Here is a 15,477-nt window from a genome sequence, read left to right on the forward strand (position 1 = left end):
GACACTGATCTCTTCTCTCTGGTGACCAGTGATAGGGCCTGAAGCTGAGTCAGGGGAGGTTTATGTTGAATACTAGGAAAAGGTTCTTCACCCAGAGGGTGGTTGGGCACTGGAATAGGCTCCCCAGGGAAGTGGCTACAGCACCAGCCTGGCAGAGCTCAACAAGTGTTTGTCTCAGGCTCATGGTGTGGTTCTTGGGGTTGGTGCTCTGCAGGGCCAGGAGCTGGGCTTGGTTTTCCCTGGGGGTCACTTCTAACTCAGCAGGGTCTGTGATTCTACATGAGAGAAATGGCACAGCCCAGAAGGACCTCAGCCAAAGCACAGCACTAGCTTGGAAAATATTTAGATAAACTGGGGATCTCCTTTACTTGGATAGGTAACTCACATTAGCCTGCAAGCCAGCAAGTATCCAAAGGGTGACAAAAATTCATCTTTAAGACTCAAAGTGGAGGAGTGGAGCATGAAGGAGTCTTCTGAGCTGCTTTGGTTTGGTGTTTTAAAAATAATTTTGTGAGAAGAATTTAGGGAGAAAATTAATCTTTGGGTAATGTGGTCAGGGTCCTGCTAACAAGCAACAGTGTTTGATGAAAATTGGCAGATGTTTCAGCCATAGCATAGATTAGACTAGAAAAGAATACTACATAAAAGGCAGGAATTTTATTGCATAGAAATGTGAATATAAAGAAGCACAGGCAAAAAATAAATGCATGCAAGTCCCAGAACCAAATGCCTATCCGATCAAAAGAATCTCTTCTGACATTTATAATTGTCTTTCAGAACACTGCAACAAAACCACAGTATTTTCCAACAGATATGCAAAGTGCAAATAGAGTGACTAAACAGTCAGAATCAAAGCTACCTTGTCACTGGTGCTTAACACACACAATGTTATCTGAGTGGTGATTATAATACTGAGCTCTGGCCATGACATTCTCAATGCTATCTGACCTCCAGTTTCTCCTATTGGATGTTATATTAAAATTATCACACACACACATACATTCTTCAGACAGCCACGTGAAAGAACAGGTTTCCTTTGCAGGGGAAAATAATTAAGATGGCTATAATAAAATAACATAGACTTAAATTCTGTTTTCCTAATATCCCCCAAGACTAGGAAGTTGTCCCCATCCAAACTCAAAAGCAAAAATATAGTAGTTATAGCTTCAACATGCTGTAGAAAATGAGACATTTTTATCAACTGGTGATTGCACTGGTATCTTTCTGCATTCTTCAACTTTTCATCATATCAAGAGTCATAGTGAAATATTCCAGCTATGTAATTTTGATGGTCAAATGAAAAAATATATATACACTCATTTTTCTCCCAGTGCATTTGTTTTCAAAGGCTGCTTCATTATTTTCTCATTTTTCTTTCTCCTTCTCCCCTTGAATGTTGCTCATCAGTTCCCCATGAAAACGTCAATACCAGATTGCCCAGGCACAAAGTTAGCTTGCACCAATTCTACATTCTTTAAGCTTTTGGGGTAGGTGTAAAACATTCCTCTCATAGCCCATGAAAGCTTCATTTAGTCCATGAAGGCACTGTGGCAAAATAGGGGGGCTGGGAGCCATCTTTTGAAAATGCATAAACAGCTGAAAGGACCCTCCTGTGACTTTGAATGGCACAAACTGTAATACGGATTAGAATGGCCACAGCAAAGCACCTTTTCCCACACAAAATGCTGCTCTGCAAGAATTGTCATGGGAACATACAAAGAAATACACAAAAAGGACACTTCCCTGTGTGGAGGTGGGAAATAGTAGTAAACCTGTGACTTAGAAGATGAACCTGCCTCCCATTGTGCTCACAAGCAGCTCAACAATGCACTGCAGCTTGTTTGCAACACTAGGTAAAATTATGACTATAGCCAGATCTCAAAAAAGGAAAAAAACAACAAAAAATATAAATGCAGATAGAGTTGAATAGTTAAACATAAAGAAATGAATGTTTGCTAGAATGCTTTTATGGATCAGACCCTGGCTTCAACTTTGAAAGTCAAGTACAGCTGCTGAAGAGAAGCATGATCAGCACAGAAATCAGGACAAATTTCACAGAATTTGAAAGTTGGAGAAGGGCAGGTATCATAAGCCATACTTACCTCTAATGTCTGCATTAGCGTGGGCTTAATTGCATCTTTCATCAAAACTGCCAAAGCACCAGTAACTCCCTAAAAGACAAGAGTCCACATTATAAGGAAGTCAATTTATTTAAATATTATCTCGAGACTTCTAAAAGTCTGTATTTACAGTGTGTCTAAACAAAAATTATTTTATTCTGAATACACTTAAAAGGCAACAGGTAACTTCTTTGTCCTATTTCATGGAAAGATCAGAAACAGAGTTAAGTGATCAGCATGAGGATGTTCAAGGTAACAAAAGATGAAGTGCCAAAGGCCACTGAGACCTGAGAAAGCAAGAAGGCAACAGCTTGCTAAAACTGCCTAAAAAAATGACTGATGTATTTCTTTCATGACAGAATCTACAGCATAAATCAATAGCTAGCAGAAACAGAAAGAGTATTTTTCAAGACTTGTACAAATATATACATAACAGATACAGGATGAAAGCACCCTCAGAGTTTACTAGGGGCAGATAAGAAATACGTCACAAGATTAAAAGTTAGAGGTGCCTTACTGTGATGGTGAGATCACAAAAGGAGTTGAGCAAACTCCTGCATTTTGGTTGCAAAAAACTTTACTCCTCCCTAAAAATTCTGTTGAAGTATAAATTTCACACTGACTGACCTTAAAAACCTTAAAAGAAATAAAAGTCATAACAACCTCTACACCAAATTTCAATGCTCATTGTAGGGGGAAAAAAAGGCTACAAAGTGTGCACATCACTATCAGGTTTTATGAAGAGTGATCTCTAGAAACCACCAGCATATGTCCAAATTTATTCTTGTATTACTTTGATTTTGAGATGATGGTTTTCATTTGGAAAGAACTAGATCATGGTTCAAAAAAACCACAGCAGTGTTATAAAGAGTGGCTCATAGACTTGCCAGAGAATGCAAAAAAATAAGAATATATTTTTCTATTGAAAAGAAACATGAAAACCAAAGAAAAATCCTAGCTGCTGTAAATTGTTTAAAATGAAGATTAAAAAACATGGGTACAGTATCCAAGTTTCCTATAAAGAGATGAGCAATAATATTCAAATAAAGAAAAGCAATAGAAATAGTGCCTTTATAATTCCCAACACAGCTTTTGTCAACTAACCTCAAATTTGAGAAATCAAAGTCTGCATGAAAATTTTGATGGCAACAGATAAGATATACAAGTATGTGATGATTAAGTGCAGTATTTTATAAAATACAAATTTCCCCTTTCTGAGGATCACTTCTGAGCACAGACTTCAGAGGAAAATGATGCAGAATATTTGGCCTCAGATAAAACTGAATTGAAACCAAAACAGTAAAACTGGCTTCTACTGATGCATAGCAAGTGTTTCCTTGGAGGGCTGTGAAGCAGAGAGAGAGAAGGAAAAGATTTGTCTTTGCACTCTGCATCTCCCACTATTTACAAAACCCAATGGATCCACAAAGATATAATATGAGAAACTGATAGGAAAACAGCATAGTGTTTCATCTTCTGAATTAGATTGCTGTTTCTTAAGATGTTGATTTTAGAAGTTAGGATTAAAATGCAAGGAAACATAAGCACTCCAGCTCTTTCAAAATAGTGAGACTACACCACCTCCATAAAAACAGCCTGGTGCTATGTTGTTTACAGACCCAAATACTCTCATCTAGAGGGAAAAAAAAAAAAAAAAAAGCCAAATGCAAAACTTTACATCTGGTCTTTCAAGTGGTCAACAGCAGGAATAACTACCTGAGCAGCCATGGATCAGACCTACTGGAAAGAAGACTTGGGGAAAGAAGAAGTGAAAAATAAAATCAGGACACTTCTTCCCCAGCCTCCTCCCCTGCTCCTTCTAGATAATAATGGCTCAAATCCTGTCTCCTTTGTTTTCTGATGTTTTCACCAATCTGATAAAAACAGTGAAGTAAAAAACCACTTCCTCTCCATTTGAACTTTTTGGGAGATATTACTAATGCATTATTTTGGAAATACTAGACACACCTTCTGGACACAACAACTCACTTTATCTGAAGCTGAAAGCAAAGAAAAAAAGATGTAAATACTCCAATAGGCATATCTTGTGCCTCCCATGGTTCTTAACCAGGTGTCAATAGCAGTCCTTAAAAGCTAAGCAAACTTTTTTTAGGTTTTCATACCTATCTGACGTGACTGAGAACAAAGTTTTCATTTCTTTGTATACTCAATCCTCCAAGTATCTAATATACAATTCCTACAGCTCACTCCAAGTCCTGGATCTGATTCACAAAGCTGTTTAAGGAATCAGGTTCCTATTTCCAATTCAAAACAGGTAAACTTCTTATAAAAGAATTAGGGGCTTTGACACTTGCACACCAATTAAGCTTGTGGGAGCCCAAAGATCATTAGATTTCCACTAACTCACTGTCAGAGTAAAGAAGCAGGGCTCTGAATCAATTGTATACAGATGTTCAACTTTTTGGGTTCCTTCCTGGAATTGATCACAGGTATTCCTGAAAATAATGCTCCTTCCATCTATCCAGCAGCCATCAGGGCAGGTATGCTCCCCAGGACAGCACGGATCACAGAGCATAAAATAAATTATACACATGACACAGGAAAGGCAAACTTAGATGAAAATCCAAGATACTTTCAAAGCAACTTCCAGTGGAGCAGTCTCTGAAGTCTATCAAGACTGGAAATGAAAGCCAACACCAGATGACAAGGAAAGTGATTGAAAGTAACTACTATGAAATGAATAAAGGCTACACAGACTGAAGGGCAGAGAAAAACCCTTTTCTTTAAAAGGAAAATAATGAAGTACTTGCAACTTCCCTTCAATTGAAACTATAGTCTCTAACAAAATAATAATACTTTCTGTAATTTCAGTCCTATAACAAAACTAAACCTTAAACCACAATGTGAGAAGAACTGGAACACCTTTTGTTTGAAGTGAACACTGTACACAATGTTTCTGATCAACCAGAGAACAAAATCTCACTAGCTGACAGATCATTTACATAAGCAAATACGAAGCTAGTTATTTTTTTCTTTTGGTCCCAGAATTACTGAAAGTTAACAGTATGGCACAGCAAGTAAGCTGAGAAGAAGTCTTATTTAAAAAAAAAAGTGACATATTTATTTAATATTTTTCATATCTGCTGAAATACTGATCTTGGGCATATATTCTGATTTAGCTTTACATAAAAATGTGGTATGTGTCCATCAGAATTCTACCTCACTGTAAAAGCCAAAAAGCAATTAAGTCTTCAAAATACTGTACAATGAGCACCACATTTTGGCAAAGAGTTCAACATATTCCATTACAGAGGACAGACATTTAATCCATTACTCTTGTGGAAAGAGTCTTCTCATTTAATGAAATATTCAATTTATCTTTTTTCTATTATTCCTAGCCTGTCTCTGCATATGGTTTATATCTGTCAATGTGTATTTTAGGTTTTACTATTGCATTATGATAAATATATTGCATATAAAGTCAAAATTAAGAGCAATTGTATTTTTGTGAAGTATTTTGTGCGTACATCTGGAAACAAATCACAGAGAAAGGTTTAATGGTTTTGGTTCACATAGATTTCAAAAAACTAAAGACTACTGTCAAATATTTAAACTTGCATGAATTTTTTGCATAATTTTTTTAAAGATAGGCAGAACTGACCCATTATTTATGTTGTGTGGTATTTCTCACGATAAAAGTGCCTTTAAAGTTTCTTAGAACTATATGCAATTGCAGTTCTTTGGGATAAAATGTTCCATGTCAACACACTATGATATAGTCAAGCTTTTGAACTTGATTTTGTTTTACAAAAATAGAAGTCAAAATTATTGAACCTGGATTGAGAGCATTCTAACATCTTGTACAGTGTTCTTTCTTTGTTTGCTGTCTTGAAATCTTTCCTTACTGAACTGGAGAGCTTTACCTCTTCACTGACCCTGACCTGAAAGGAGGATGGAAATTCAGGAGCAGAATTGCTTCACATCAAACCTCTTGATGTGTGTGAAAATCTTCCCAAGAAATAATCCTTGGATTATATCAACACAGGCAGCACAAGCTGCAGGGGAAAAGGGGAAGAGTAGATAATGTATTTAAAGTCTAGAAATGGTAGGCTTAGTTCCAAGCTGCTCAAACAGACTGATCACCTGTGGGAAGAAACCAGCAAAGGAGACAAAATGCTACATGAAAGAACAGAAATTTATCTTCTTCCCACATATGAATTATGACTTGTTATGGTCTTTGACTATACTTCTCTTGCTGCTGTTTCCAGAGAATTCAACTTTATACAATAGACTTTCACCAGTGCAATATGGTTTTTCATAAGCTCTCTCCCCCTCTACAAATTTTTTAATTTGTACAGGGGGGAGAGATTATTTAATTTGATACAGAAATCATAGAAACCCCACTGCTAATTTCTTTTGACATTTTTTAAATCCCAACACCACAGCATCTGACTTCGTCAGCAACATTAGTAAGTCCTCAGAAATGAACAATTGTTCCTGTTCCTCAAACGAGAAACCTGCGCACACAAGAATCAAGCTCAAAAATATTCACCAATTTTGGATGCTCAGCCTGAGACAACAGAAAATAATTTCTCCTGGTTCAAGGTTCTTGATGGAGTTTCACTCTTTCCATAAATTTCAGTTGTTAAGCTCCCTAGTATTAAACTAGACTGAGGAACGACTAATTCCTTATGAACTGTAAGAATCAGTGTGGACAGAGCACCTAATGAATGTTTTGCTAAAAGCACAGGAATGGAGCTCTCCAAAGTGATGCTTTACATCCTTAACCATGAAATCATATTCCTCTTATTCCCATGGTTCTCATACTCATTTTTAACACACTGCACAACGAAAGAGGTAGGAGTTCCTGCACTTCCCAATCATGACATGCACTCAAGTCTTTCCTGTGCATGGTATGGAGAACCTCCAGAAGGAAAAGAATGCAGCAGCATAGCTGCAGATACTCATAACACATGTCCTTCAGACTGTGATGATTTTTTCTTTCTGGGCAGGTTTTTGGGTTTTATTTTTTTTTTGGTATAATACAAAACACTGCTTTAAAGAACAACTAGAAACATATGTTCACTACAAGCAAAACTATCAAATGATTGAGACACTAAGCATAGGAAGTTTGTTTTTAAAAAAGCCAAAGAAAATTGAATTAGTAACAGACATTTTACTGAGCACTACTTTCATTTTAGGGACACGGTGGAAAAGTTGTAAAATTCTTTTGCCCCAATGGAAAAGCCATTTCTTTCATTCATCAAGCTGATTAGCATTAAGTGTTAGCAGGTCAACTATTTTGCAGTGCTAATAAATAAAAGTACCTTCATACAAAAGTAGTGTCAAAATTAAAATCACATGCTACAAATGCAGTTTTAATTCTAACACTAAATAATTTTAAAGTATTAGCATATGCCTTATAATGCGGCCAAGACAAAGTTATACAATTGAAAAGCAAAAGTAAAACTTCAATAGCTAGAATATGTCTCCTGCATAATTGGGAAAAGATGATTTACTTTGAATTTTAATGATGACTGTACTTAGAAATTTTTTTAACCTTATCTTAATTTCATTCTTAAATCCAGGAACTCTAGATATCATGTTTTTATTTCTTTATTAAACTGGAACCCACTACAGCTGTGAAGGTGCTCCTGACTTGCAGATTTGCTATCTTTGCTGGCAGGGCAGGATACTCATTGCTTTACTCATTCATTACTCATAAGTTTGAGCACATGTTCATGAAACGGGGAGAAACAGGAAGAAAGAGAAGAAAACATACAGAGCCTGTGTGACACAGGCAGCCATCAGAGATGGGCTGGCATCAGACTGCTCCTGGCACACAGCTGGTTACAAACATCAGCTGGTAGCTTCTGGCTGCACCAGGACCTGCCATACACAACCTCACGTAAGCTTCCAACCACTGTTCAATGACTCACAGCCCAGATTCAAGGGATAGAATGTGATTTAAAGAAAAAACATACTGTTTTTTTTTTTTTTTCAGAAGCTGAAGGAGGGAATGAGGAAACAGCAACTAGTGAAGGTAAAGAAGAAAAAAAAATCTAATGACAGATAAACCTGTCCCAAGCACTATCAGCAAACTTTGAATTAAGAACAGCTTGTTTCCACTCTGATTCAGTGGTACAGGCACTCATGTGGTAACTATCACTGCAACATCTGAGCAGCCTCTAAAAGCACAGTAGCAAACATTACCAGCTCTCTCAAATAAGAGCCCGCACTTTGACTCCCTCCAGCACTGAATTTGTTTGCCTTAAGAATTGCAGAAAATGATCCAAGTAGGTTATGGAGACCAGAGGCTTTCTGAGCCAGATGTTACCAGAGCTGAAGAAATGAGTTCTACATCTTGTTCTCATTCTCAAGCAGGTTTTGGCCCAGAAGATGATCTTCCTTTGATATCTGACTGTGCTGTTCAAAGCAAAATCTTTGGCATGTACCTGCCTTTTTAATGCTTCAAGAGGCACAACAAACATGTCTGAGGTTATTCACAGGTCTCTACAGCACTGAACATACCAAATCCTCTGCTGTTACTGGTTGTCCTTTCTTGTCATTAGCCACCACCATTCTCCCCAGTCTTTCTTTCATATCTTGAAGGCTGGTGGTAAGTGCCAGGATGGCCATAATCTCGCTTGCAACAGCAATATCAAACTGAGCCTGTAAAGTAGAAATGAGAATCATGAACCAAATCAAAGTCAGCTGAAATACTCACAGGGGATCATCAGGAATAAACTCAGGAAAGATAAATTTCATGCTGGAATTCAAACAAGTTCTAAATGGTAACTTACAACTTTTGAGATTACTTAAGACTAGAGTAACTTTACATACAGAGTGGACAATGAGCTGTGGGAATGAAGAGCTGCAAAAAGGGGCCTGGTGGTCCTGGTCCATGGTGAGTTGCACACGAGTCAGCAGTGCCCGGGCAGCCAGGAGGGCCAACCCTGTCCTGAGGGGCATCAGGCACAGCATGGCCAGCCGGGCAAGGGAGGGGATTGTCCTGCTCTGCTCTGGGCTGGGGCAGCCTCACCTCCAGTGCTGGGGGCAGTTTTGGTGCCATGATAAAAGAAAGACATAAAAATACGGGAAAGCATCCAAAGCAGGGCTACAAAAATGGTGACAGATCCTGAGGGGATACCATATGAGGAGCAGCTGAGGTCACTTGGTCTGCTCAGCCTGGAGGAGACCAAGGGGAGACCTCATTGCAGTCACAACTTCCTCGTGAGAGGAAGAGGAGGGACAGGCACTGATCTCTTCTCTTCTCTGAGAAAATGGCCTGAAGTTGTGTCAGGGGTGGTTTAGATTGGATATTAGAAAAAGGTTCTTCACCCAGTGGGTGGTTGTGCACAGAGTTCCAGGGAGTGATCACAGAATCCACCTGACAGACTTCAAGAAGCATTTGGACAATGCTCTCAGGCATAAGGTGTGACTCTTGGGGATGGTCCTGCACAGGGCCAAGTCCGACTTTGATGTATCCCTTTCAACTCAAGATGTTGTATGATTCTGTGAACTTCAAACACTTTATATTCCCTGATTAATATTCTCCATTACACTACATTTATTTGAGGACCCGTGTTGCAGGCTGTTTAGCCCCTTGGCTCACATTATCCTTAGAGAAGCTCCCTGAAGGATCAAGAATTTTCTTTCTGTGGCAGAAACAGGAAATCACCAGATGTCTTTTGAGCTTTACTGGCCTGAGCAAAGGAACACTGCATTGTGGCGGGTTCTTTAATTTTTTTTTTTTTTTCTGTAATGATCTCCAACAGGTTTTTATTCTGGTTTCAAAAACATTCTTGTTACATTTGATCATTCTTTTTCTACTTAAGCTCAAAATTTAGAGTATATGCTGTTAAGTCTTGTGCTTGACCTATGAAAACATAAAATATATCTCTGGTCCTTTTGTTTTTGGTAATTAAATGAACAAATGTGTAAACCAAAAAGCACAAAGAACTAACTATATGTGGCATCAGCTCTATTGCTCTTGTAGAAACACACCCATACTGTGCAGCATTTCAGCACAACATAAGCAATAATTTTTACTTTTCTTGAAGAGTGTAGATTAGTAGTACTTGTACTAATACACTACTAGTAGAGCTCAGGCCACATGCTGTCAGAACATAAACAGAGAAGAACAGAAAAGCCACTAATGTATTATGTGATAGGAATGCAGTGTTGGCAGTGATCAAGAACTGCAATTTCTTTGGTAATCTCTTCATCTCCAGCAATTAAAGGCTACATAAAGTTTAGTAACTGATATCCTACTGCTATATATGTAAGAAAAATGCCCAGGACTGCTTCTATGAGACCTCTGGCAGATGTATCCCATACTAATACCAGAGGAATCTGTTCAAATTGAGAGCTTTGTCTGTTTTTAAGAAGCATCTACATAGAACATACCCCCTACCACTCTTGTGCATTTGCCTAGTACTTTAAGAGCTTCTGCCCTTTTTTAACCCATGTTCCTGCTTTTAGTTTTTGACAGCTACAGCCCAGAGCAGCCCCATTCAGGCTGACCTCTATGTACCCACTTGTTTAGTCAAAACATCTGAAGACACCTGAGCACTTTTCTGCTGTGGACATAGGCAGAGAGTCCTACATACTGCAGAAAAGAAAAATAATTCAGCATAGTGATTCAAGTGAAATGGTGAAATCACAAAACAGATTTTCTGTATTCTTTGGAAGCAGTTCTAAATGCAATGAACTTTGTTAGCATTGTGATGACATGGATTCCACTATCTTTTCTGAATTTGAAAATGTCCTCAGTAAGTCACTGCAACATATGTAAGACAAGAAATAAGTCTGAGAAATCTATGTCCAACCCATATGGTAAAATACTTATGATTTATCAGAATGTTTATTGGAAGACCCCCCAAAAAAGTTTTTATCATGATTTCTATATAAATCCAAAAGGACAGGAAAAACATCCCAGGCAGATGCTCAAAGAGTGGCATAAAATTTAATTGAAGAAACAGGCACAAAAGATTGTAGTAGCAGGTGCTATTTTAACTCTAAATAACCTTTATACACCTATGAAGTGCTGACAGAAGTCTTAGCTGCAAAGTCAGTTTTTTATTGATGAAAGGATCCACCCACATGGATTCAATTGCAGGATCAAGGGCATCAGTCATGTAATACTCTTCAGAAACCATAGCATCCCTGTTCATTAAAATGCAGACTTTTGTGCCTGCTGTGCTCTGCCTTTTTACACAGGTGTCATTGATTTTAAGAGTGCTAGAACATCACTCCAAATATTTATAAAATGCATCTGTTAGCCATGAAGTCCTGTTTGCTCTGGATCTCTAGCTAGGCTCTGAAATGAGTTTTCCTAACTGCTATCTCTATTTCTTGAGTTACTAAGTCCAACTTTACTGTGAATGGATATGCATCAGTCCAACATCTCAATACTAAAAGCATTAATTTTACCTAAAAAAGTACAGAAGCAACATTTGACAGCAATATTATCAAGTACTACTCTAAAATAAAATAAGTCACATTTAACTCAGTAGTACAATTACAGTGGTAAAACACTACACAATAAGGCTGGCAGAACCCAGCTTAAGACTAATAACCATATTGAGTCACTGAAACAAATCTAAACATATGAAAAGGTCTCAAGTGTTGAAGGAACTCACACCAAATATAATATTTTGTAGTCCCAGCCCATTATCAGAAATGACTATTAGCTAATATTGAATTTCCTGTGAGCTGCAGACAGAAAAATTTCTATTTTGTGCATTCAAAACCAAAGTAAGAGAGCATTTCTAGTGGAAGGTGTCCTTGCTTAGGGCAGAGGGGTTGGAACTGGATGATCTTTAAGATCCCTTCCAACCCAAACTGCTCAAGGATTTTATGATTTCTCTTTGAAGTTCTTCTCTCCAATTTGGCTTTGCTTTACCTGCTGCAAAAACCACAGCACTATGTTTTGGTCTCTTTATTTAGGCATACATAAAAGAAAATGTTGAAGAAATGGTAAAGAAAAATTAAAGCTAGGATTTCCAAAAATATGAAAGCCTTATCTCTACCACGAGAGCTGTTCACATCAAAATAGTCAGAATCTCATTAATTTCATGATCCAGAATGTTAGATTACAAGATCTTCATCAAATTAAGAGCCACACCACATCAGCACTATGAATTTACTCCTCCTGATGCTGCTGTTCCATGCTGGGCTGTTTCAGAAATTCATTTACCTCCATTACACCAGGAACACTTGCTCAGGTGGTGTTGGGAGTCTGGTTTTCAATTTATCAGTAAATTCTTTAATAAACTTCCATAATTTCTCATTTAGTAAGGGAGGTTAGCTTTTTACACCACTGAAAAGTACACACATACTCTTCTGCTGAACTATCCCTTCAAACTCACACAGCAAAAGCAAGGACACGCTCAAAGTTCTCACAGCTCAGATTCCAAAGCCGACATGCATGACAGGCAAATGAGAACTCTGAATAAAAAGCTTATTTTTAAACAATTTTTAAAACGAAATTTAAATGTAATTTGAATTATGTGTCTCCTATATAAATTGTTACAGAGATTTAAAAACAATTAAAAGTAATGCAAATTAACTTTATGAGGGCATAAAGGCATCTTGTTATAGGACAATGTTAAACCCCCAACACATGCAATTTTTTAAGTTCTTTTGACACATTGTAGAATATGCATTGGTTTGTGTTTCTGAAATTTCAGATTCACTTACTCATTAACACCATCAGTTTCACTGCAAGATTACAATACAACAGCAACAGACATCATTATTGCAATTCAAAGCATGCTGAAAGAACTGCAGAAACCCTCTCAGCCTCTAATGCAGAGTCTGTCCAGAGTGTGATTTATTAATGCCTTTACATACCTGACGGACAAATCCCTTCTCCGTGTTTGCCTGCCCAACTGTTATTCTGCGCAGGAATCTGTCATTTGTGTCCACCACTGAAATAAGGGAATGGCAAAAGCACAACATGTTAACAAGGACTCAGGAATATGGCTTTTTCCAGGCATACCTGTATTTTTTGAGATTCAACACATGTGAGATTCAACCGCTCCAACAGTGTAACCAGATGGCCACACTTCTGCATATCAGCACTGGCACTGACTTGTTTGCTCCCTTCTGGTTGATACCATTTGATGACAGGTTGAAACAACTCAAATACAGTTTATTTGAACAGCATTTGAAGGTAACAGATTCTTAGTATTCTAACATACTATGTAGTATTTTACCTACATGAGAAAAATCAGTCTTAGTAGATACAAAGCACCAGATCTACTCCAAATTGTTTGCTTTATTGCTGTATTGTTAAGAACTGATTGTAAGACTGCATGATGTTGATCAGATTTGGTCAGTTCCTTTTTTAAAGGAAAAAACAGACTATCTTTTCAGTCTCTGTAGTCCTAGAAATGCTTATATTTGCACCAAACCTAAAATAAAGGGTGCAAGGTACTCTTGATAAGTTCAGCTTTTAGCTTGGCAATGAACTCAATCTTCTGGTAGATTTGAGTCCTGTTAATTTATAAGCAGAGTGTCCAGGAACCTCCAAAGAAGCTGTCAGCACTCAAGGTAAGTGAGTTCCTTCCACTTTTCCTGCTGCTTTTGGAAATAAAAAAAAAAAAAATCTGTCTGCGCAGAAAAAGATGACATAATACGCAAGAACAAGAGGGACTTTGAATGTTAATTAAACCCCAGTTCAGGGTTGTGAGTGAGCTGGGAGAAAACCAAGATTTAAGTCACTTTTCCCCTTCTTGCGCATTTCCCTTGGGGCTGTTGTAAATACCACACATATCTTTTTCCCTCTGCTCAGTCTTTAGGCTCCTAATTTCTTCAGGAATCCCATTTAAGGGATGGTGCAACGCAGATTTGGCCAACTCATTTTGGTTTCTATATATACAGAGTCATACTCTAAAACACTCCACTGCTGGCAGGAACTGCAGAACAGAGCCTGGTAGATGGAAGCTGTAGCCTTGCACCAAGCTGTGGCACCATATGGCACAGTGAAGCCATATGGCAAGCTGGTCTCTCCAGCACTGACTTCTCCCTTCTCGTCCTTGGAACCTCAGTCTCACAACACCTAAGCAGATCTAAATGTCTTCCCTGTCTACACAGGCATTCCTAAGGACAGGAACTTACCTTCCCACCAGCCTGGACAGCCAGTGAGCTGATTTTTTATCTGCATCTTCCTCGTGAAATCATGTAACCTAAATACCCTTACCATGAAATTGTAACTGCTCCTGCAGCCCCTGGTCACTGAGATATACTTACTGTGGTCACTGTGACCAATTCTCACTGTGGTCACTGTGACCAATTCTCACTGTGGTCACTCACTCTCCCACAAGATTCCAATAGCTGCACTAAGTAGTAATAAAATAAGAAATAACTGGTTTTGCCATAAAAACAAACTTTCCTTCTCCAAATCTTCCCTCTTCCTTTACCCAAAGTAAAGCCTTCACTAAGGTTTAGCTTCAAATAAGTGTTAGGTTTAATGTATCCACTTTCTTATCCTCTAGAGATGTAAACAGAATCTGACTATCAGGGAAAGACAAAGAAGGAACTTTCCCACTTTTCAGTATATTGTATGTTTTCGAGTTAGTGTAAGCTGACCATGAACTGAAAGTTTGTGATACTTCTATGGAAACAGGTCCTGACCAAAATTAATTTTCAGAAGACGTGATAGCTTAGCTCTTTTTCCCCACAAATTCCCTGGTATGTAACAAGCTTCATAGACATATGGACTGCAGAAACAGTCCTAAATAAAACATTCTCCAAGTTATCTAAACCATTCCTCAGTTCAGGGGTTTTTTTTCCTAAAATGTTTAAGGTATGTACATCATATAGAGCTGTGTGGAATAGAAATTTCACTAACATCGTTTGAGATTAATTAAATAACTCCCTTGAGGTTAGCAGCTGTTGAGCAATGTTGCCTTCTCCCAAACCCATGCTGATAAAAAAGAGGAGTCATATTACACTAAACATTTATATTACTTCTTTATCCTAATACAGGTCTCTTCCAGACACACTGTGTGACTAATAAAAAACATCTTACGCCACATCCCCAGAACTGTCTTGAGAAAAACATCCCAAGCCTGAGATGACATGCACACAAAGGGCACACCAAAGCATGGCCAAGACTCCTCCCTTCTCAACAGATTCACCTTTTTTCTAAGCATCACAATACATTCCATTTAACAAAGATAACGTCAGTGTTTGAGAACTAAGAAAGAAAATAAAATCCAGTGGTATTTAGCTCAGAATTTTATGCAGAGTTTATTTCCCTAGAGAAGTAAAAGATAGGTGTAGAAATTGAGGTAAACACTGAAATTTGACCGAGCACTACAACTGGAAAAAGCAGAGGGGACTTGTCTAAGGGTATCAGAGTGGGTATCAGTTTGCTTGGCAACAG

General features: G+C 38.0%; 1 protein-coding gene across 1 annotated transcript in view; it reads right to left on the bottom strand.

Moving 5' to 3' along the window:
• Nucleotides 1–15,477, bottom strand: part of MTHFD1L (methylenetetrahydrofolate dehydrogenase (NADP+ dependent) 1 like) — a 144,716-nt gene that overhangs the window by 91,506 nt on the left and 37,733 nt on the right. The window contains exons 16-18 of the mRNA XM_059469561.1: nucleotides 12,939–13,015; nucleotides 8,613–8,753; nucleotides 2,103–2,171 (exon numbers count right to left, since the gene is read on the bottom strand). Of these exons, the coding sequence (XP_059325544.1) occupies nucleotides 2,103–2,171; nucleotides 8,613–8,753; nucleotides 12,939–13,015 (287 nt within the window). The remainder of the gene's footprint in view (nucleotides 1–2,102; nucleotides 2,172–8,612; nucleotides 8,754–12,938; nucleotides 13,016–15,477) is intronic.

Source organism: Ammospiza nelsoni, chromosome 3, assembly GCF_027579445.1.
Source record: "Ammospiza nelsoni isolate bAmmNel1 chromosome 3, bAmmNel1.pri, whole genome shotgun sequence".
NCBI lineage: Eukaryota > Metazoa > Chordata > Aves > Passeriformes > Passerellidae > Ammospiza > Ammospiza nelsoni.